Source organism: Malus sylvestris, chromosome 12, assembly GCF_916048215.2.
Source record: "Malus sylvestris chromosome 12, drMalSylv7.2, whole genome shotgun sequence".
Taxonomy (NCBI): domain Eukaryota; kingdom Viridiplantae; phylum Streptophyta; class Magnoliopsida; order Rosales; family Rosaceae; genus Malus; species Malus sylvestris.
Window position 1 is genome coordinate 30,861,765 of NC_062271.1, and position 22,777 is coordinate 30,884,541.

At 39.2% G+C, this 22,777-nt stretch overlaps 2 protein-coding genes and 1 long non-coding RNA gene across 5 annotated transcripts; 2 read left to right on the forward strand and 1 right to left on the reverse strand.

Annotated features, from left to right (window-relative positions):
* The first annotated feature begins 3,316 nt into the window (after positions 1 to 3,316).
* LOC126592629 (uncharacterized) lies at positions 3,317 to 5,215 on the forward strand. The gene is made up of 3 exons (XR_007612733.1): positions 3,317 to 3,637; positions 4,268 to 4,327; positions 5,006 to 5,215. It is a non-coding gene; the product is annotated as an uncharacterized LOC126592629 (long non-coding RNA).
* A 2,684-nt stretch (positions 5,216 to 7,899) lies between these two features.
* Positions 7,900 to 8,388, forward strand: LOC126592369 (uncharacterized). Its single transcript, XM_050258057.1, has one exon. The coding sequence runs from the start codon at positions 7,900 to 7,902 to the stop codon at positions 8,386 to 8,388; it is 489 nt and encodes a 162-aa protein (XP_050114014.1).
* A 6,701-nt stretch (positions 8,389 to 15,089) lies between these two features.
* LOC126594265 (uncharacterized) lies at positions 15,090 to 19,169 on the reverse strand. 3 transcript variants are annotated; one of them, XM_050260506.1, is made up of 2 exons: positions 18,758 to 19,169; positions 15,090 to 17,736 (listed from the first exon to the last, which is right to left on the reverse strand). In XM_050260506.1, exon 2 carries the CDS (start codon positions 17,545 to 17,547, stop codon positions 15,298 to 15,300), a length of 2,250 nt encoding a protein of 749 aa, XP_050116463.1. In that variant the 5' UTR covers positions 17,548 to 17,736; positions 18,758 to 19,169; the 3' UTR covers positions 15,090 to 15,297. The 3 variants fall into 3 exon arrangements, with proteins under 3 accessions (XP_050116463.1, XP_050116464.1, XP_050116462.1); XM_050260507.1 differs by having other exon boundaries at positions 15,090 to 17,746; XM_050260505.1 differs by having other exon boundaries at positions 15,090 to 17,666; positions 18,758 to 19,168.
* Positions 19,170 to 22,777: the final 3,608 nt, after the last annotated feature.

Sequence of the window (22,777 nt, forward strand, 5' to 3'; positions counted from 1 at the left end):
TACATCACGTGTTTTTATGTAAGCGGTGAAAGTTTTTAATTTTTAAGTTATTAACCTTTTAACACACATATCTCACCATTTATATAGAGACACATGGTGTACCACCTCATGTGACGGTCATACTGAAAAATCCCTTCCATCTTAAGACTGCTACTGTAAAATTTCCATAGTAATGACACGATGATTGGCATACGGTTACTAAGAAAACATCTTTCTAGAAAGAAAATCTTCTCTGTAGAATAAAGTTAAAATGTCTTTTTCCCTTTCACAATTTTCCATGCGTTCTAGATCACAGAATTTACTCATTTAGTAGATATTGTTTGTTGAGAACAGCGAATTTAATGGACATGCTATTATTAGTAGCTTGGCACATTGTTTTCCAGTTGATGCGTTCAGGAGAAACCGTTACAGTTTTAGCATGAAGCATTCTAGCATGGAAGAAAAGGAACAAAAAAATGCATCTGGAAAATCACATTAAGATATGTTTTATGTTGAAATACGATGTCGAGTATTTGCAAGGTTATGTTAAAATATGAATTTTATCATATATTGAGTCTAAAAAGGGTGACTTAAGCCAACAAGGCTCACATGACATAATGAGTGGGGAAGGTACAAAGGAAAAGGCAAGATGAGAAGATAGCTAGCATTCCTCGTAATGTATTGAATGAATTTTAAAAAGTTTAGTGATGCAAAAATACCACAAAAACTATAAAATAAGTTAGTTTTCCTAATATTTTTTTTTGTTGAAATTTTCCTAAATTACAATAATGCATATATGCAGAACTTTGCTAAACTGATTAGAAGGACTCGCTGATTTTGATAAAAATGTAAGGGCAACTTACACTTTACAACCTCAGGTTTAGGGTCTATAACTGTATACAACATCTTCAAAACGCATTCACTGCCATACATCAACTACAATTTTATTTCAATATAATACCTCCATTAGATTTTCATCCAATCCTCCATTAAAAGCTAACGTGGCAGCATGATGTCTTCTGTCATGTCAACTTTTAATGGAGGATTGGATGGAAAACCTAATGGATGTATTATATTGAAATAAAACAGTACGTGATGTGTGAGAGTGAAATATTTTAAAGATGTTGTATAAGGTTGCAATAGACCCCAAACCTGAAAAGATAGAGTGTAATTTAGCCAACATGTAATAAACCATGCTATTAATAAAATAACCCATAAGTATTTTTTTATTAAATTCAAATTGGAAAAAAAGAAAAATCCAATAAAATAAAATAATAGCAGGGATCATATAACATAGCCATAGGACTTCCGTCATCTTGAACATCACCACAATTTTCTTTGTGTGATTTAGCAGATGAATACATTGAATCGTTTGGTCCATCCTGCTTGTTTAAGATTTTGAACTATTAAACAATGGATTATTAATATCCAAGGTCGCCAATTTGGAAGAGCGAGGGTTTCTCCATGTGCCAAAGTTTCATTTTTCAACTACCATCCAAGATTCTCTATCTTTCCTGCATCAACTTTTCATTGCTTTTGGAAATTAATTAATTAATTAAGCTTTGATATAATTTTAATAAATAGCTGGCCAAGATATTAATTACATAATCCTTTTCAATTGCTACTTTGCTAGTGGCTTAGTGCTGTATTAATTAGTTGTGTTTAAAGCAGGATTTAATTTCAAAACCTTAGAAAATTGGAGCCGAAATAACGTGGGAATATTTTCGAAACATCACATTCTTTAGAAAAAAATATTGAGAAAGTTCTTCCTTCATTAGGAATCTAAGCCAAACTTCTCCCTTCAATTCTGCAGAAAAATCAATTACTTTCCACACAAGGAACTTTCTCCTTAAACTTTCATTCATGCAGACTATAAATATCGACCTCTCTAGCTTTCAATTACAACTTAACCTTGGAAATTGTCTTTAGTCACCACATCTTTTCCCGCACTAATCGGTTATTTCTCTGTAGTTCCGTCACTCATATTTCCAAAACTTGCTCAGTTTTTCGAATTTCTTACATATATCAATGGGAAATAGTCAAGCAAAACAGCAAGCACGCCGCAAGCAATTCGAATTTCCCGCCTCTACTGCTCCAAACACTTCACTTCCGAGCCATGATCATACTCGCTATTCGAATAATATCCAGGTCAAACTAACCGATGTGTCTGGAGCTGAAGCTGCGCAGACTAGAACGGCACAAGTGCACGAGGTAGAGATGAGAATGGAAGACAATGATGCATTTTCTGACTACATTAACCGCACAAAATATAAGATCAGAGCTACGACCTCCAATGCTGGTCTCGAGAAGGTTGCATCCATAGCAGATGGTGTTTATGAAACAAAGCAAGACGATAATGGATATGAAATGTTTACGGATTTTGTCAATCGCTCTAAGTTTAAGATTAGAAAGACATCCAGCATCGGAAGCAGAAACAACATCTCCTTTAAGAAATAGGAGACTCAAATTCTACAACCACATGTGTGTGGTGGTGATTGCAATCATGTTCATGGATTGTGTTCTCCCTCTTTAATTCTTTCTCATATTTACCTCCCGGAATAAACAAGTTATGTGATGTTGTTGAATTGTCATGTACGTATTTCTCAGTCAATAATATTAAATCATTCTTTTTTCATATGTTTCTAAAGCTCATGTGCTATTATAAATCTACTATTTTCTAGCAATCTTAGTGAATGCAGGTAACGGTGAGTTAGAATGTAAAAAGATCTCATCAGTTTACCCACTTAATTAGGGAACTTTAATATGCATATAAATCATATGATTCAGGAAAATGCGACTGCATTTCTTCACTGAAGTGGAGAGATACTTCTTAATAGTGATTTATATGCATTGCAGCAAGCTTCAGACAGGTAATTTTTCGCCAAGTCCTTGACAATTGGCATCTGTTTCTTTACCTCTTCGAAAGTCTATAATTTAAAAGGCGAGACTCCTTTGCATGGCTAGCTAAGCAAAGATAGATGTTTGGAAAGAGCTCAACCATGAAGTGCTTCTGCATGTTGATATTCAAAGATTACTAACTCAATACCAAAAATATGTGGGTAATAAGTTTTTCTAACTTTATCACACATCTCACTATCACTCTCAATTGGACAAGGAAATAAAGAAGTAAATGAAGAAGCAAGCTTTTGTGTTGGACAAACTGCACGGAAAACAAGCAAAACACTTTGATATATTTAATAAGAGTTTACAAACTCAATTACTTACAAGCTGAAATGGAAATGGAATTCTGATGTAATGTCCTAAAGCCTTACAAGAGGCTTAGTTATACATGCAAAAAGTGATGAACCAAGTGCTTTTAATAAACAAATACTGAAACACCCCACCCCATTTTTTTTAAAATATTGTTAGTCTTAATTGGTGAGCCAAGGGGGACCCACCCCTGATTTCTGTCCCCAGCCTCCCATCTCTCTCTTCCTTCTTCTTCGTCTCTCTCTCCCGTAACTCTCCCTTAGCTCTCTCCCTCTCAGCTATCCCGTACCTCTCTCCCTCAACCTCTCGCATCTCTCTCTTCCCCTGGACTCACTAGGACCGAGTCACCATCGAAGAGAGGCTCGCAACGAACCCCGGACCGGAGTAAGCTCCGGCGACTTTCGAGGCAATTTACGGCCAAACCACGGCGAATTAGACGTCGTGTGAGGTACCATTCTCTTCGTCTCTTCAAGGGCTACAACTTTTGTTTTTGTCTCGCTTAATTTCGTTGAGTAGTGATAAAGGTATGGCCGTTTAAAGTTAGGTGGTTTTCCGGCCGAATTTCCGGCCTTCCCTCTCTCGGCAAAACCAGGCCATCCGGCCTCTCCCCTTCCCCCCCCCCCCTCGGGCCTTAGGCCCGTGATGTCTTAAGCCCAGTTCCCTAACCCATTCAGTTTTTATTTTTAGTTATATGTTTTTAAAACCCAAAGGGCTCGGGCCCTAGTTTTGGTTGGCCTTGGGCCGGTTTTCAACCAAGGGCTTAAAGCCCTGATTTCTGTTAGGAGGCCTTAGGGCCTTGTGTAGTGTGTGTGTGTGTGTGTGTGTGTGTTTATAGTATATGTATGTGTTTGGGCTTAAACCCAAACCCCTTTCCTAACCCTAAACCATTTTAACCCAAAACCTTAGAAATCCTAAAACCCATTAAAACCCTAAACCCATCCAATTCCAAATTCCCTATTTTATTTAATTCAAACCCTTCTTAGGGTAATTCGACGCTCTGGATCCGTTTCCAATGTTCGTTTTCCCAAATTCAATTTCTATTATATAGTTTTATTTATTGTACCATTTATGTGCTTAGGGGCAATTATTGTGACGTTTCCGTCTTCGCTAGTGGCGCAGCTTTTGGCAACTAAGTACTGTGAGTGGACCCCTTCTAAAATGCATGTTTTATAGTAGAAATGCATACATGAAAAACATGATTTAATAGTTATGTTTTATGAAGTACTTTATGAGATGATATGCTTACTGATGCTACTTTGAATTATTACTATTTTTCCTATAACCCGTGTTCTTATAGAATATCTGATGGATGACGATATGATACTAGAACATGTTTCGAACACCTCTTTATAGTATAGATGATGAATGACTTTATACTATGAAGTTGTTTTTCAATATATATATGTTCAATGGTTTTGTACTTACCTAGTGGTCCTTTCCGCTACGGGACGTAGGGATAGATTCCGGTCCGTCCCGGGCGACGGTTTGGTGTTGGCATAGGGCCTGGAGTGTGTTTCCTCTGGCTATTTAGCACAGGGACGGGGAGCCGGCATGGGGCCTGAAGTGTATTTTCCTCTGACTGTCTGCTCAGAGACGGGGAGCCGGCATGGGGCCTGGGGGTTATCGGACAATTCACTAGTGATTATTATATATGAGTTATGATTTGAGACATTGCACGGCATTCTAGGTTTCGGAAAACCTATGTTTAACATTATATATGTGTTTTTATAAAACCTGGGGGTTAGTATGTTGATAACTGTTTTATTATATATATATCAACTTGGTCCACTCACCTTTGTTTTGCGCCCCCATTCAGGACTTAGATTCAAAGCACCTAATCCTGGCGTGAAGACACTTCCGCAGCAGCATCTTCGAGTCCTCTCGGGGAAGGACCCACTCCTTTGTTCTTACAATCTTATCTTAATTCTTTTTAGTGATTAGGTTTAGTTGTATGCTCTGAGCACGTTCCTAAACTGTTAACTCATTGTATTTCAAATTTCTAACCCTTATCTATTTCTTATTCTTAGCTTTTGTATCAATTAATGGCTTTCGTCACCCTCGGGTGTCGGCCAGCACGTGTCGGTCCTGGTATTCGGGGAATATCAGGGTCGGGGCGTGTCAAATACAACATGTTAGCTTTCCTAAAAGCAGTTCAGCTATCACATGGTAGCACACTGCTGTCTTGTAATCACCTTTCGACTGACAGATAGAGGGAGCAATGATGTTTGTAGTTGTAGGTGAACAACCTGAAAAAACAACATACTAGCTAAAAACTGTTCCACCACTTTCTGAAAAGTGTTTCAACAATTTCTGAAAAGTATTACACCAATTTCTGAAAAGTGTTCCACCAATTTCGGTCACTGTATTTGATTTGAACTTCCAACACTGCATCTCTATTTTTGTACGCGCTAATTGGGGACCGAGATAATATAAAACAAATCCAACCTAAGCTACATATGTAGGGTTGACTCCATTCAGGCAATAAAACATCTAAATAATATTCTGGTTTGTACGCGCTTGCTGGATCCTACTTTTATGAAGAGTTTCTGGCTAAGAAGCTGGGAATATGATTCCCATACACCACTTCAATTGAAGAAATCGCTCCTTTACGAGTAATTTTTTACTATTCAGCCAAAGTGGTTTTCCCTTCATTTCTGTATATATTTTTCAGTTTTCGAGCAAGGATCGCAAGAACATGCTCTCGAGATTTCTCATTACTTCATCTCCTAAACTTAGCATACAAGCTTGCACAATTTAATTTCTAACATACAAAAACAAAAAAACAAAAACTCAAAGTAATGACGTGAAAAAGAAAGAACTAGTCTGTTTATTCCCTTCGGGATCTTCAATATGCGTAGAAATCATGTGATGCGGGAAAATGTAACTGAAGTTAAAGACTTCCGAAAAGTGGTCATGACTTTTATTAACTTCAAAAAGGAAGGAATCAGATGATAAGTTTTGGATAAAAGGAAAGACTTGATTATGATTGCAAAAACCAACCCAGTGTAATAAAAGCTACAGCTTGGTGCAACATATATACATTTCCTCCAATACCATCCTCAGGAAAATGTACTGTAACTGGGCTAGTGTTTAAACAAATTCATCTTTGAACTACGTATGCATCTCCATTTTTGTGCGCGCTTATTGAACGAAAGAACATAAAATAAATCCAGCTAAGCTACATATTTTGCCGGATTCCATTCAGATGATAAAACATCTAAATATATTAGCTTGTTTACAAATAATGCCTAGAGAATTTGGAAACCAGTAGTAATAGGGTGCCCTTCCACTTAAAGAAATTAGGGGTAAAACAAGTGGGAATACGATCCCATATATCACTAATTCATTTTAAAAAATAAAATAGATCTCCTTGATGAAGAATTTTTTAATATTTTAGACAAAGTTTCCCCTTCATTATTTCTGCATATATTTTTAGTTTTCGAGCAAGGATCGCAACAATATGCTCCCAAGATACCTAACTTCTCCACCCATCTTACAAATAAGCTCAAGGTCTCTCATCTTTCCATTAAAGCCAGCGAAAAATACTTCTCCTGCCATTCTTCATTAAGCTATCAAATTATTTCGTCTCCTAAAAACCAAATGGGCAAGAGTCAGCATAGCTCAAACTCCAAGTGTTTGTGCAAGCACATCTTCAGTTCTCCCTGCCCCATTTGCAAATTAGCTGCAGCACCAATTCATGCTTCAAAGCTGGAGAAAAACGTGAATAAAGCAAATATGACTCCACCAACGAAGGTTCTTGCTGAGCTCAGTCATGCCAAGGCTAGTTCAAAAGTTAAGAAGCAAAAGTCCAAACTAGTGCCACAAATTACGAAAGCAAGTAGGACAATAAGTCTGGGTTACAATGATGCATTTTCTGACTACATTAATCGTGCAAGACTTAGGATCCAAGCTATGTCCAACGTTGGAATGGAGAAGATTGCGTCCAGATCAAGAGATGATGGATATGATACAAAGAAAGAAGACGATTCAAAAGATGCATTTTCCAATTATATAAATCGTGCGAAGATGAGGATCAGAAAGACATAAAGCATTGGAAGTAGAAAGATCTTCTCCTTCAAACGAGAGTAATTAAGGAGAGTGCAATTAAACAAGGGAGATTTAACGTTTGTATAAAATAATGAAAGTGGCTATGCTTAAAGTCTTGATGTGAAAAACTTAGTAAGGGCTGTGTGTGATTGTAGTGATTATCTTCCTAGTTTGTTTTTATGCTTAATTACTGTATCATTTACTTGTAATTTCTGTGCTCCTCCAAATAATATGGTGGTTCCTTCTGTTTGTTATTCAAGATTTCACTTTATGGGCTGTACGATTTCCGTCTCGGCACGTTAAATCTAAATCTTTAAGTTGATTTTATTCAGAACAAAGCTGGTGTCTTCTGTACAATATAATGCCTAGAGAATTTGGAACTTGTAATTGGCTGCGCTTGCTGGATTCCACTTCATTAATTAGGGGTAGAGAAATCTGGGAATATGATCCCACACATCACTTCATTTGAAGAAATCATGAAGTACTCCTTTGAGAGGAATTTGACTATTTCAGCCAAAGTTTTCCCATCCATTTCTGCATATATCTTTAGTCTTCGAGCAAGGATCACAAGGGCTTATATACATATGCATGCTCTGGACATTTCTCATTACTTCATCTTCTAAACTTACGACAAGCTTGTTCATTTCAATTTCTTGAAAAACAATGGCAAAGAGTCAGCATAGCTCAAAATCCAAGTGTTTCTGCAAGAAAATCTTCAGTTCTCCTTGCCCAATTTGTAAAATGGCAGCAATGGCTCATGTTTCAGCCGCACAGGAGGAAAGCAAGACCAAGGAAAAGATGCCTCCGCCAACAAAGGTTCTTGTTGAGCTGAGTCACACCAGTGCTAGTTCAGAAGTTGAGAAGAAAAATCCAAAAGTAGAGGCACAACTTACAAAAGAAAATGGGACAGAAAATATGGGTGACAATGATGCATTTTCCGACTACATTAGTCGCACAAAAATTAAGATCAGAGCTGTATCCAATGTTGGTATGGAAAATATTGCCTCTGGATCAACAGATGATGGATATGATACAAAGAATGAAGACAACGTGAAAGATACGTTTTCAGATTATATAAATCGCGCGAAGATGAGGATCAGAAAGACATCAAGTATTGGAAGCAGAAAGGTTATCTCCTTCAAACAAGAATAATTGGTAGAGTGAAAATATACAAGGGTGCTTTACAGTTTGCTTAGAGGATCTCGATCTCCAATGACAGTTTCCATATTTATGTCTATGATTCTGCTTAAACTCTTGATTAATAAGGGATGTGTTGGTGATTCCAGTGATTATCTTCCTAGTTTGTTCGAATACTTTACCTGTATCATTGCTTGCAATTTCAGTTTCTGTTCTAAATACTATGGTTCCTAGTTTGTTTGAATGCTTAAGCTGTATCATCGTTGGTAGTTTCGGTTCTTCCTAAAAGAAATTATTGTCATTTAAAATGTAGGTATTCGAGATTTCACCTTACCGTTATAGTTTTCAGCCACAGTTGTTAATTCAAGATCTTTGTTAGTCGGCAATTTGGTATTAGATAGAAAATTGAATTGATTGAAATAGCTGTGATTTTCAGAATTACATGATCGAGAATGAAGAACTTGTACGTAAAACATGAATATGGTTCGAAATTAAAGAACAAAGTTCAGCAAATGACAATCATGTTCTACAACCAAGTGTTACATTCACAAGCTGGTTTGGTAGTGTCGAAGCTGCTCAAGCAGATTGCAAACGCAAACAGTATAGCGGGTAGCGACAATCCAAGGTGAAGACATCTTTTCCAATCTTTCCAAACTGTAGGATTACCCTCTCTTGCTATTCAGCCGAAACATTGCGGGACCGATCAACAGTTAACACAAGCTGGAAATTTTTAACAGAAGCCACTGTAACACGCCCTCTAAAGTTAAGGCACCAGCATTGTAGCTGCTCATGCCACCTAGGAGACTTATTTTTCAACACCATTGGTTCTGCACCCGGGAAGCATCACCAAAGGAAGCATCTTGACTTCAAGGAAGAAAGTGAATTCTTCTTGACTTTAGGATAGTTTAAGATTCTCCCAGAATAATTTTCCACCCAAAGTAAATCATTATTTCGAACTTTCAATTTATTTATAATTAGTGGAATCATTACATTTTTGAGCTTCGACTATAAGACAGAGGCTCAGGGAAAAGCGGTAGAGAAAAAACCTAAGAAGACTTGGAACTAACGGAAGACATATTGCGCAAAACCAAGCGCATTGACATTCTAGGATTCATACAGTCGACCTCACTTAGTAGGATTAGGCTTGGTTGTTGTTGTTCGGTAAGCATCACATAATTAGCAGATTCGTACGTATCAACATGTTGTGTAAAACTGTTGGAAAGCATCTAAAATCTCACCACGTCTAATGTGCTTGCTAGATTCTGTATTTGTGGAGATAAGGACGCATTGTGTGTGGGAATATGATCCCAAACATCATATCACTCAGAAAAATATGAAAAGTCTACTTTATGAAGAACCTTAGCCCAATATGTTTCTCCCAGCTGGTTTCTTTCACACACCGCCAACAAAACCGTGTCCCTGCCTTCCATACTCCAAATCCTTCACCATCAACCCAAGTTCAGAAAGCTAAGAAAGATAATGATGATCAAAAACCCATGTCAGAGCTCAGAAATCAGAACTGGATACCAATGATATATTTTCTGAATACATTCATCTCGCAAAGATGAAGATCAAAAGTAGTAGGAATGTTCGCGGTGGGAATAGGAGTGCCTCTAAGTTCTAACTCCAAATTAGATGATGTACATGTTGAAAAGAATGAGGATCATACCAGGGACATATTGAGTACATTAAACGTGTCAAGACTAAGATCAGAAAGACGACGAGTAGTATTGGAAGCAGCAGAAAGAGAATTTCAAAGGAGGGCACACACGAGAAATTGGATAGCCTTGAATTTGAGTAGAAAAGGCCGGTTGACAAATCCTGGTATTAAATGTTGGTACTCCCTGAATAATTTGATGTGAAGTCCAAGTTGAGAATAAACTTCTTGTTGCTGTGAAATAGTTTCTTTCGCTCAGTTGTATTTTTATATACTATAGTTTGTGCCGGAGGCTTGCTTGATCAAATTTTCTCTGAACCTTACCTGTTTTTGGTTTAATGGATATGTTTTGTTGTGTACTTCGCTGCTCAGTTACGTCATAATTAGTTTGATAGAATTTGTTAACAACAACCAAACCTTATCCCACTAAGTGGAGTTGGTTGTATGAATCCTAGAACGTTACTGTTTGAATTTAGCAATCAAATCATAGAGAAGCTGGTAAGCTAGCCAAGCGAGGATTTTCGAAATGAATGGTCACAGAACCTCATGAGCGTTTTTTGATGTACCTGTTGATCTGTTGGGACTTTATGAACTGAGGAGCGCCTGGTGTTTGTCCTACTTGTAAAGCCCCATATTTGCAATTGCCCATTTAGCTTCTGTTGTGCTAGGATAATACCAAACCAATTGGAACCAACTCAAGCTAACCCACATGAAATATATCAAATGAAATGCAAGAACAAAATATTAAAGACACCAAGATTTTAACGAGGTTCCTCAACAATCAGTTTAACTGGAGTACGTCCTCGGAGCAGTAAGAGCTCACCCAATAATTTACTATCAACCAAATGGGAATTTACAAAGTGTTGGCAAGCTAACAACCCAAAGGCCCAATACACCCAATAACTCTCACACACCAAAGAAACCAATAGAGAGAAATATAATGAATAATTTTCTCTCTATACAAAGTTCAAAGCTATTACAACAACAACTACCTTGGTGGATGATTACTAACCAAAGAGATGAGCTCTCTTTCAATGAGAGATGAGGCAGTCTTCTTTGTTCTGCTGCTCTGCTGCTCTCTCAAAGATGGGCTGCTAAAACAAATGGTGTTCTCTTCCTTCTCTCACATTCGGCTGCACACCTTCATCCATCCAAAAGTACCCAAAAACAAAACCAATAATAAGGCTACTTGCTAGCCTTTACCTTTTTTTCTACAAACATCATCATGACCCTTTTTATCTTTTCAACAAACATAATGATATTTTCTACCTCCTTTTGTTTATTTTATTTAGCCGAAAGTTGTTTTGTCATTTGGCCATTATCCAACAGCTTCCTTACTTATCCCTTCCACTTTTTGCCTGTGGCTCTTCCTCATGTTGCCTACTTCCTCCTGGACAAAAGCCATGGAGGCATCCTTTCAGTCTGCAGATAACGATCCTCATATTCAATTATCTCATCCGCCAACTTGTCCACATTTCACTGAAGCAGCGGATTTGGTTCTCATGGAAGCAATAGTTGCACTTCAGTATCAGCAAACAACTTCTTCTCCTCTTTGGGTTTAAACACATAAGGCACGTAATAATCAAGTCTCCTTAGGATACTGTCTTCGTCCGCCTTCTCCATTCGTTCCATCAAAGCAGCCCTATCAGTGAAGCCCAGGACAAATATTGAACGTGATCAGGAACGCCATCAATGAGATTATATGGAATCCAGTTCATACTCATCTGCTCCAGTGGGATGGTTCCTTCTGTAGTAGCCCGAATAGGGCAAAGCAGATTTCTTGGGACGGTGGGATAGGTGATACAACAGCCACCAAAGCAGGTGGAAACGAAAAATCAGATGTCGATGCAGGATCCAGTTGTACAAACAGATCAAGTTTATTAAACAAAGCTTTTGGTCGACGTTCCAATATGAACCAATAATCTATCCATATAATGCACAACCACAAGTCAGATAATGACCAGTATCTTATGAAGCTCTCAATTGGAAATCTGCTGTTCGATGTTTATGGCATTGCTGACACCCGTAGTGATCTCTTGTGGACACAATGTGAACCATGTGATACATGGCTACTATAAGCAGATTAATCCGAAGTTCAAACCGAAAAAGTCCTCAACATACAAACCTCGTGAAGTACGAGAGTGCCATACAAATAGCACAGGCAGATGTTCACCTCAACACTCTTGCAGTTACAGTTATGCGTTTGGATGCGGTTCGATGTCCCAGGGGGTATTGGCGAAAAAGGCAATTACCATAAATGTGAAACCCGTCCCAAAGTTTGTATATTGTCATTTTTACGGAATTATGAAATTACATTTTTGCCTCTTACCCCCTTACCCTATCCGGATTCCCCTACTATTTTTAGATTTTTTAGTCATTATTTTATAACTCTTCCCCTTTCTCTCTCTCTCTCATTGCCATATGGCACCACCTCATCCCTTTTCTCTCCTTCTCTCTTCTTTCCCCTAATCTCTCTCTCAACTCACTCACACTCTCTCTCTCATCAAACTCTTTCTCCTTCTCCCCGATCTAGACACACACCTTCACACCCTAAAAATCGAGAACACCACGACGGCGACAACACCCCCACCATCACCTCACCCAGTATTTTCTTTCCCTCCTCATCTGTGAAGCACAGAGAGCCCATGAAAACCCTCCGGCGAGCCCCGTGGCTTCCGAGCCAAAATCCGGCCAACTTCGGCCACTACTTAGGAAACCAAAGGTACCATTCTAACTTACACTCTTTTATCTTCATTTTGGTAGGCAGTTTGTAGGTTATGGTGGAGAAACGAGGTCGATTGGAGCTTGGGAAGCTCCGACTTCCTCCTTCGTGAATCCAGCCTGAGAACCGGGTTGTTTCGACCCAAACCCGAAAACCCAATTATTACTGACCCAAATCTTTGGGCCAAACTTTTAACCCAAACCCCATTTTAACATAGGCTTTAGGCCGTCCAACTCTGGCCTTAGGCCCATTAAACCCAAGCCTAATCCCCTTTCGAAGCCCAACCCAAAACCCAAGTGACCCCAGGCCATTGGGCAGTGCAAGCTTGGGCCTTCAGCCTAAGGACAAGCCTAGAAACCTTTTAGGCCCAAGCCCAAACCCGGTCCAACCCAGAACCCAGGCCGTGCGTGGGCCTGCATATGGGTGTGAGTGAGGTCGTGCTCGTGCTGGATGAAGTGTTCTAAATGAAGAGTTCTATATGACTTCGGGCAATACTGATACCACTTTTTAGCACACTGTATACGATATATGTTTTACGAAGGTTTTATGGCATGCTAGGGTTTTTGGAAAACCTATTACATATTATACTATTGAGTTTTCATAAAACTTTGGGGGTTAGTACGTTGATGATAACTATTTAGTATTATATATATATATATATATATATATATATATATATCAACTTGGTCCACTCACGTTTGTTTTGCACCCCCTCATGACATAGGAACGAGGCATACGATCTGATCTACGAGGCATTCCCCTATCAGTGATATCGCGTCATCCTTTCTGCTTGACATCATTGTAATAACACCTTCTGTTTGTATTTTGAATTAGATGTATGCTCTGAACATGTCATGCATTACCACTATCACTATCATTGTTGGCAGTTGAATATTATTTTATAAGGTTTATGTTGGAATATTACATTGTGTAGTTCGTGCGAAATTTACATGCATGTTTCACATGTTCTCAGCATATGCATTCATTAAATGACTTGCGTTACTCTTGGGTGTCGGCCAGTACGTGGCCATCCCGATATCCCCTGGACATTGGGATCGGGGCGTGTCAATAAACCTACCTCAATCTTGGGAAAGTTAGTGAAGTAATTGGGACGGTGTGGTTACAACGCCTTTGAAGATGACAAGACTCCATATTTTGAAGAATGGGAGGATTGGTAGGAAGCTACCGATTCTTACCTAGAACTCTCGGGAAAAAACTGCCGACTTGAAATCGAGAGAATCAGTAGTTTCATACCGATCCTCCCATTCTTCCTTCCATAACACTAAATTTGGTGACGGTGTGGTTTCGACGCCTTTGGTTACCAAAGAAGACAAGACTCCATATTTTGTAAGCCCACAGGGGATTAGTGTGCCTTTTAGTTCTTCAGGCAATGTTTCAAAAGGCAACATGTTCATGGACACTGGCACGCCTCCAACCCTAATTCGCAAGATTTTTATGATTGTTTGGTGGCGGAAGTAAGAGGAGTCAGATTCCAATGACACCAATTGGAATTGATCCATGTTTGGGAACTCAGCTTTGCTCAAAGGGCAAGAATACTCTGAAAGGGCCAATACTGATTGTGCACTTTTGAGGGTGCTGATGTGAAGTTTAACACCAATACAAGCATTCATACCACCAAAAGATTATGTGATTCGTGTAGGAAGCACTTTAAGTGTTTTGTCAGGGTTCACTTGCATTTTTATTAAAAATAGATTTAAAAAACATTTTCATTAAAAGCGCTTTCAACCATTTTAAAATTTCTTTCGAAATGAGCCGAGATTTTTTACTTTGCAATGCAAAGTTTTCCTTGGGATCATGGTATTAATGGAAACTTTGCTCAGTCCAATTTCTTGATTGTTTATGACCTAGAGAAAAATGGTGGCATTTTTTAAGCCAACTGACTTCCTTAAGATTAACATAGAAGTTACATTACATAACAATAAAGGTTCTTTGGACCATGATTGTTATCAGTCTTGTATTTCACGTTTTGTTTAGTTTTCTTAAATTTTTAAGTTGGGCGTAGTCAAGGAGAAATTCTTGGATTTGGTCCCTTGTGCCACGTCAGTGGTCCATCCCTTCTCAAAAAAGAGGGAAATCCTCGTATTTGGTAACACCCAACCCTACACATTTCACCCACCTCTTCAAGTCTACCGCCCTATACAGGCATCTGCACACAAGAATCTCTCGTACTAATACGAGCCCTGCAAAAGAGAACTGGGATACGAGCCAACATGTGCTAACAGGCCCTACAAATTTAGGACTGCACCAAGGCTTGTTGCTCCCTTTTGGCACGGCAAAATCTCAAAGTGTATAACCAGTGATACAAACACCATGATATCACCGTCAACGTTGAAAATTATTGGTGTTAATAACATTCATATTATGACAGGATATCCATATAACTTCCACGAAATACACTATATAATTACCGAACTAACTAACAAAAACTACATAAATAATCACAAAGCAATAATTCCTTTGCACAAACGAGGGACGTACTCAGATTGTATAGCAGCAGCAACTAATCTCCAAGCAGTGACACAATCTAGATGGGGGCCGCACAAGTCGTCCTAAAGTGGCCGGTTTGATTGCACCGACTACAATGCACCACTCGCTTCACACGGCCACGGTCTTCTGCTCGGACACGCTTCTTTCTCGGCCGTCCTGGTGGGCGGAGGGACTTAGGTGGATTGATTAGAACATCAACAATCATGCTCCCATTTGGATCTCCCTCGGATAACTCCTTCCAGAGGGACTTGTCTGGAATAGGATGTATTGTTTGTGAGTATGTCTTCCGATAGGTGGTGACTGTGAAGCAGCTCTCTGTAAATCGGTTGACTTGCTGCCTGCACGATTTAAGTGCTGCAACGGCATGTGCACATGGCAAACCATAAAGCTGCCAGGCCCGACAAAGGCAGCAACGGTTTCGAATGTCCACTATGTTCGTCCCTTCATGGGATATAACTTCAAATTCAGCCTCATTAGCACGAAGGACCTGATAAGTGCGTGCACGCTCTTCAGCGTCCAAAACACGTCTCTCTGCACTGGGCACAAGAATCGATGTCCACTGCATACTGATCTCTCGACGCTCATTGAACCAAGTCATCAGCTGCCTTCTGACGTATTCCATCATCTGAATGATTGGAAGCCCCGACGCCTCCAATATCCAAGCATTTAGAGATTCAACTACGTTAGCTGTCAAATGCCCAAATCTTGTTCCCTCAAAATAAGCAGTAGCCCACAAGCGAGGTGGAATTCGCCGAATCCAATATGCAGCATCTTGTGATATCTCTTCAATCTCCAAAATTTTTGCTTCAAATTCTATAACAGTGAGAACTTGAGCAGCCTCCCATAAAAGATTAACAAGCATTGTATTGTTAAACTCTTTGCGGAAGCTATCACTCAAGTGACGCATGCAAAATCCATGAAAAGCAGTGGGAAAGTTTGCTTCAACTCCATCTACAATGCCCTTCTGCCTGTCTGACAAAATTGTAAGCCTAGGCATATTTTCTGTATTAATCTCAAGCAGATTATGAAGTTCAGAAAGAAACCACATCCAGTTATCATCATTCTCCTCATCAACAACCCCAAATGCCAGAGGAAAGAGAGCACCATCACCATCAAAACCGGTCGCAAGAAGCAAAGTTCCCAGATACTTACTTTTCAAATATGTCCTATCAAGTCCAAGGAGGGGCCGACAAGCATTCAGGAAACCATAAATTGATGCCTGATATGATATGAAGAGGCGTTGGAAGCTGTTATCATCCACGCATGCATAGACGGATGCAATACTCCCTGGGTTTGTCCGTTTAAGCTGTTCACAATATTGTGGAAGCAAGCGATACCCTTCTTCAAAGGAACCACGCATTGCAGCCATGATACGCTCCTTGCCTCGCCAAGCTTGCTTGTATGATAAGGTGATACCATGAACTCGGTGAATCTCCTCCAGTATCTCCTTTGGCTTGTAATTAGGGTTCTCTCTAAGCCGTTGCTCCACAGAATTTGCAACCCATTGAACTGAGGCTTGCTGATGGCCAAGATGAGAAATTCCTCCACATGTATGATTATCAATGATGGTCCTGATTGTGAAAGTTGGAACTCCAGGAAGCTTTGCAGCATGAATACGCCATGGGCATCCCTCAGTGGCACATTTGGCAGTGAAGCGAGTCTTGTCAGATTTAATAGTCTGCATTTCAAAGTGTAAAGCAATAGCAGTATCCCTTAGTGCCCTCCGGCAGCTCTTGACATCAGGGAACTCTTGCCCCACTGACAATTCATAATTGGGATTTACATGCGCCGTACGGGCCTGAATCACAGGACTGGGGCTGAGTGCAAAATCAGATTCCTGGATACTCAAACCATGGGCAGATTCTATCCCCATTTCATTATTTTGAACCATAGACAGTTCCATATTTTCATCAAGTTCTTGGCCCTCTGAGACGGCCAGTTCATTGTTCTCTAAGACCATACTATGGTTCTGAGTAGGAAGAGCCATTTCATGGTCATCATGATTAGGTTTCTGATCCACACCTAACTCGTTATCATGCCCATAGCTGTGACCATCATCCCCTTCTTGGTCATGGCTCTGTCCTAAACCCAATTCATGATCAGCATGCCCTAAACCCACGTCATGGTCATGGGCCTGTCCCAAACCCAAATGATGCTCACTAGACTGTCCCAATTGAAAATCATGATTTTGCCCAAGTCCTATGTTATGATTGTGGCCCAGTACTTGCTGATTCTGCCCAAGCGCTAAATTGTGACTTTGCCCAAGCATCAAATCGTGGTTAGCCATCAAAGAAGTCAAACCCGCTGTATTAGGTATAACAAAGACAGCAATAGCTCCACAGTCTCCCAAAGAAACAACCAATTTATAGTTGGAAGCACTGCCTTTCAAACTGTACTAAAGCATGTCTACAAATCAATATAACTACGGTCAGTAAAGATTCACATGCCTCTATCACATCAAGCATCAACTCTGAATCTGCACACATCTCCATACACAAGAAAATAATACAATAAATATGGAAAATATGAAAAACACACTTAGCAAGACAAACAGTCAGCAATTTCAACGCATTCTTTCACTTCTCAAATCTGCATGCCTCCAAAGCAAGTAACAGCTACAAACAAATGCCTAAACCGTGATCAGAAGCAATGCAATTGAAAAGACAAAGAAAGTAGAAGAAATTTATACGTCGGTGCACCAATTTGTCATAATAATACCATAAAATATATATACACACAACCCAAGCCAGATTCATGAACACAACATACCAGACTGAACAACCCACCTTTCAGATGCTTATACCAAATTTACATCAAACCAAAAATTGCCACGACATTTTACCCCGACACATTTAAAACATACAACCGTGGCTATTGGAGATCTAAACCAGTCAGACAAACCAAGTATCTCCTCTGCTTCTGCTGAGAACAGTATAAAAACAAATGAAATCGAAAAGTCTAACTAAGCCTTTCACATTCTAGATCTCTTACAGCACAAGCGTCACTCGGGTATCTCACCTATGCCCTGGACATTATATAAACCAAGCTTGCATTCTTCAAACCGAAACATAAAATAATCAAAAAATCTATAATTGAACTCCCCTCCCCCTTGCTTTGAAACATTTTCCCAGCCACAGAATCAACATATTTATCTCATTCACAAATCACAGAACAGTAACTCTTACTTCATACAAGAACAGTAACCACAGAATCAACATATTTATCTCATTCACAAATCATCATGGACAGTGAAGCCAAAGCAATAATCTTTCAACCAGACCAATCGTTAATCCCAAATTAACAGCAAAACAAGCTAATTTAACACAAAATAACACAACCATTAAAATGCCACTCAAGAAATAAACGATCATATTCATTAAACTTTCAAATATTAATCAACTTTCAAAAAATTGAAATAAACTCCAAACAACACAGACCCATCAAAGAAAACCCACAAAATAAAAGCTCTCAACAGTGTAAATCAAGCAAAAAGGTACCTGAAATTATCCAAACCCTAGCTCCAGCCAATTAAATTCACAAGCTCATCTTCAAAATCGATCAAATCGATCAAATCAACAGAAAGACGAACTGGGTTTTACTCAAAACACCAAGAATCGAAATCCCGAAGCTGCAGAAGGCGGATCGAGCTCGAAAGTGGAGGTCTTGGAATTGCAGGAAGAAGAGAAACAGAGGGTGCAGAAGAAAAAAGGGGCAAAAAACAACGACAATTTGAAAAGACGGAGTGGAAGGAAATTGGCGGGTAAATTGTGGAGAAAATCGTGAAGGGCAAGAAGGAGAGGAAGAGAGATTGGGAATTACAGGGGCAGAAGAGGCAGTGTATGTTTAGGGTTGAGAAGGGAAATACAGGTATGAGGGCTTTGAGAAAAAAAGGGGGTATTTAGGTCAAAGAAATTGGGAATGGTTTTTTCGAATTCCTGTTTTGCCCTACTTGGTTTAGATTGGCTTTGCCTTACCCGGAATGGCAAAAGGAACACACAAAAGAAAAATAAAGAGCTCGTCTGAATGTAATTTGAAAATGACTGAAAGTGCTTTTAGAAAAAATCTTTTTAGGTTTTAAAGGCATTTAAAGTGTTTTCTACAAAAAGCATCAGTTATGTGATTCCTTCAGAAAGCACTTTAAGTGCTTTTTTAGGTTTACTTGCATTTTTACTAAGGATTTGTTCTAAAAACATTTTCACTAAAAGAGTTTTCAATCATTTTGAAAGTATATCCAAATGAGCTCTTTGTAATTGTGGCCTAATGGATGGACTCATGATACAAATTTGCAGTAAGAACACGTACTCAATATAAACACCTAAATACGTCGTTGATATGATCTATCGAATCACATGTATGGCCTGATAATTTGTGCATGTGTCGCACCATTCACTATTGGTATTCCTCTTTACTTGTAAGTAAGAGGTTTTATATTCGAATCTTGTGGATGTCGAATTCGGTACCAAATTAGGTTGCATGTTGTGTGGCTTAGCCGACTACCCCTCCCCTTAGTGTAAAATATAACTTTTTTCAGGCGGTGAAATAAATCGGCACACTCATTTTTACCTTTCAGACACTTTTTTAGTTTTGACCGTCGGGTCGAATAAACTAACCATGATCAAAAGATAGAAATTGATAAATAAAAAAAATATGTAGCAGATAAAAATAAGTATGTGAATATCATTACTCTTTTTTTCCGTCTCAAATCAAATTGGTCTTTAAACTTCTTAAAAAATTGGAGCATTGATCTTTGTATTTTGATAAGTTCGAAGAATATAAATGTCCAATGGTTTGTAATAATGTCATTGTAGGCGAGAATACATCACTAGAAACATGAGTATTTTTCCAAGATGCAGCTTCTCTCTTAATCTTATTTACGTTTGTAATGATTATGTAGGGCATTTCTAATCCTTCCTATGGTTTTGGGATGCATTCCGATATCACCTTTTCTGCGTACAATAGTTTCACTATAATTTGGCATTTTCATTTGCACGCTAAATCTTCCCTTGAAACCATTTGAATTTGCATTTTGTACGTTTTAAACAAACCTTTATAAATGAACCCTGAAATTGTTTTGGATTATAAAAGTGTTTTCTCGAGAAATTTTAGATATTTATTAAAATTTTCAACATGTTTCTTATAGCTAAACAGTTTGTGAACAAAAATGTTTCTTTAAAGAACAATTCCCAACAAGTATTAACAAAACTATTTCGTACCAAAAAAATAACACTCAAATTCTTCCTCCAAAATCCCTTAAAAGCTAAAACATAAAAGAGAAAATTGTAATAGTGATCCATCAACTTTAACCCAATTAGAGTAATAGTCCATCATCTATGATCATTTTCGTCGACTCCATCAGAACTTTTGTAAAAAAATGAGTCATGTTTGAAAAATCATTTATGCAATTGTTGACCCTAAAAACTACCAAACCTACGTGGCGCGCAGGCCGAGTAATTAGTAAGTTAACTACGTTATTCGATTGTATGCGGGGCGTGCCAACTCGTCGGCCGAGCTCGGCCGAGGAGCAAAATTTGTTAATGTTGTGTTGGGTGCGCAGCTGACTTCTTGATTTTGCGATTGTGGCCGAGGAAGGAACACGTCTCGGCCTTCGGGTTCTAGAGCCTGAAGACAAGGCTGCTAACTTAGCGAAGTTCAATATCAAATTCGGCTTTCAATGTGCCGAATGTAGTAACTCGTAACACCTCACTTCGCCGAGAAGGCTGATGAAATGACCTCAACCAATAAAGATTCAGAAATCTTTCTCGACCGAGACTTGGATAGGTAATCAACCGTCCTCGCTGCAGTGCTGTTGATGCCAACGGAAGATGCTGCGAGATCGGCTGATTCTACGGTGACAGAGCTATCTATGCCGACTTAAGATATCACCGGTTGCTTTCACAGTGCTGTTGATGCCAACGGAAGATGTGTCAGCGAAAAGAGAAAATAAAAATCTCAGTTGTTGAGAGAGTTTGCGCAGGGCAGTTGTGTGTTGAATTGGAGATCCTTAACCGTTGTCTGCGACTTTGTATCTATAAGTATCATCCTCATCCTGACAACCGCCGCCAACATCAAAGTCCTCCTTCATAACAATCTCATGCAAAATAAAAGATTGTTATCACTTACCAACACGAAACCATCTCGTGCTAATTAATAGCATATTAGCATATACCAATTAGTGCTAATAAGCATCTTGACTTGAAATAATGATATGCATGCATGGCTCCACCAAATCCAATCACACGTGGCTATCCATCTCCAATTTAACATCTTCATCTTCATGCAAGCATAATTCGTCGGGCGCTGTCCAAAAGCATATACCATTTAGAATCCTTCACGCATTCTGGCGTGGATCAGACCCAACTGCATGCAATTACCCAACCTGATTAAAAATCCCCACCATTATCTCAATATTTTACGCAAGTAAATCCTGATCCAAACGTTTAATGGCCTCCACGTGCTGGAACCATGCAATCACACAAAAAATATTCAACTTGATCACATCTCCCATTTATCCATGTCGTCTTATCCTTGGATTTCGATAAGTATCACTTTTCCGTGTTGATCAGGATGCGAACCAAATGTACAGTCCTTGTACAATGCAACTTCTTTTATTTATTTGACTCTTCGAGCTGCAACTATAAGATAATTACCAATTTAATAAATTCCTAACATAATGGTAATATCAAATATGGCCTCTTTGATCGAATGACTCAAAGTATACAGGCCGAGTTCGTGCAAAATTACGGCCTCTTAATATTCAGAATCATCCGACCGTATAGAATTCTGCTCATTCAACGGTCTCTATTACTCGGACCAATGGTGTAAATTTGGGTCCAAACAGCAACTAGGTTAAAGTTGAGGGACTATTGTTCCAATTGGGTTAAGGTTAAGAGACAATTTCTCTCATTAGGTTAAAGTTGATGGATCATTTATACAATTTTTTTATTTAATTTTCAATATTTGTTTCTTGATTCAGCCTCAGTGGCTCGTAACTCATTGTGACAAAAGTTTTAACGGAGCTGACAAAAAGGACCATAACTGCACGTTTCGAGGAGTTAAATGACCAATGATCATAAATTTTAAGTTTAAGGATCATACCTACCCATCAAGTGACAGTACGATACGGGCCCGCTCCTGGCTCTGATACTACATGCCCCCTCACATGGGACCTAATTAGTGGATCACACGTGGGAGATCCACACATCGATAACCACGTGGAGCCAATGAAACTCACCCTATACGCGGGACCAAGGAACCCACCATCATCGCGCAAGGCTAATGGGACCCAACCATCAAGTGGCAGTACAGTATGAGCATGCTCCTCACCATTATCGCGCGAGGCTAAGGGGACCCACTTGTCACATCCCGGCTCGGGACGGATCACTTCCCAGGCCCACTTCACCACCGTAGCACGATATTGTCCGTTTTGGGCCCCGACCACGCCCTCACGGTTTTGTTTCTGGGAACTCACACGAGAACTTCCCAATGGGTCACCCATCCTGAGAGTGCTCTCGCGCGCT

Bases quoted from the DNA above. Each gene is read 5' to 3' on its own strand.
- LOC126592369 (XM_050258057.1), top strand. From the start codon at position 7,900: ATGGCAAAGAGTCAGCATAGCTCAAAATCCAAGTGTTTCTGCAAGAAA.
- LOC126594265 (XM_050260506.1), bottom strand. From the start codon at position 17,547: ATGGCTAACCACGATTTGATGCTTGGGCAAAGTCACAATTTAGCGCTT.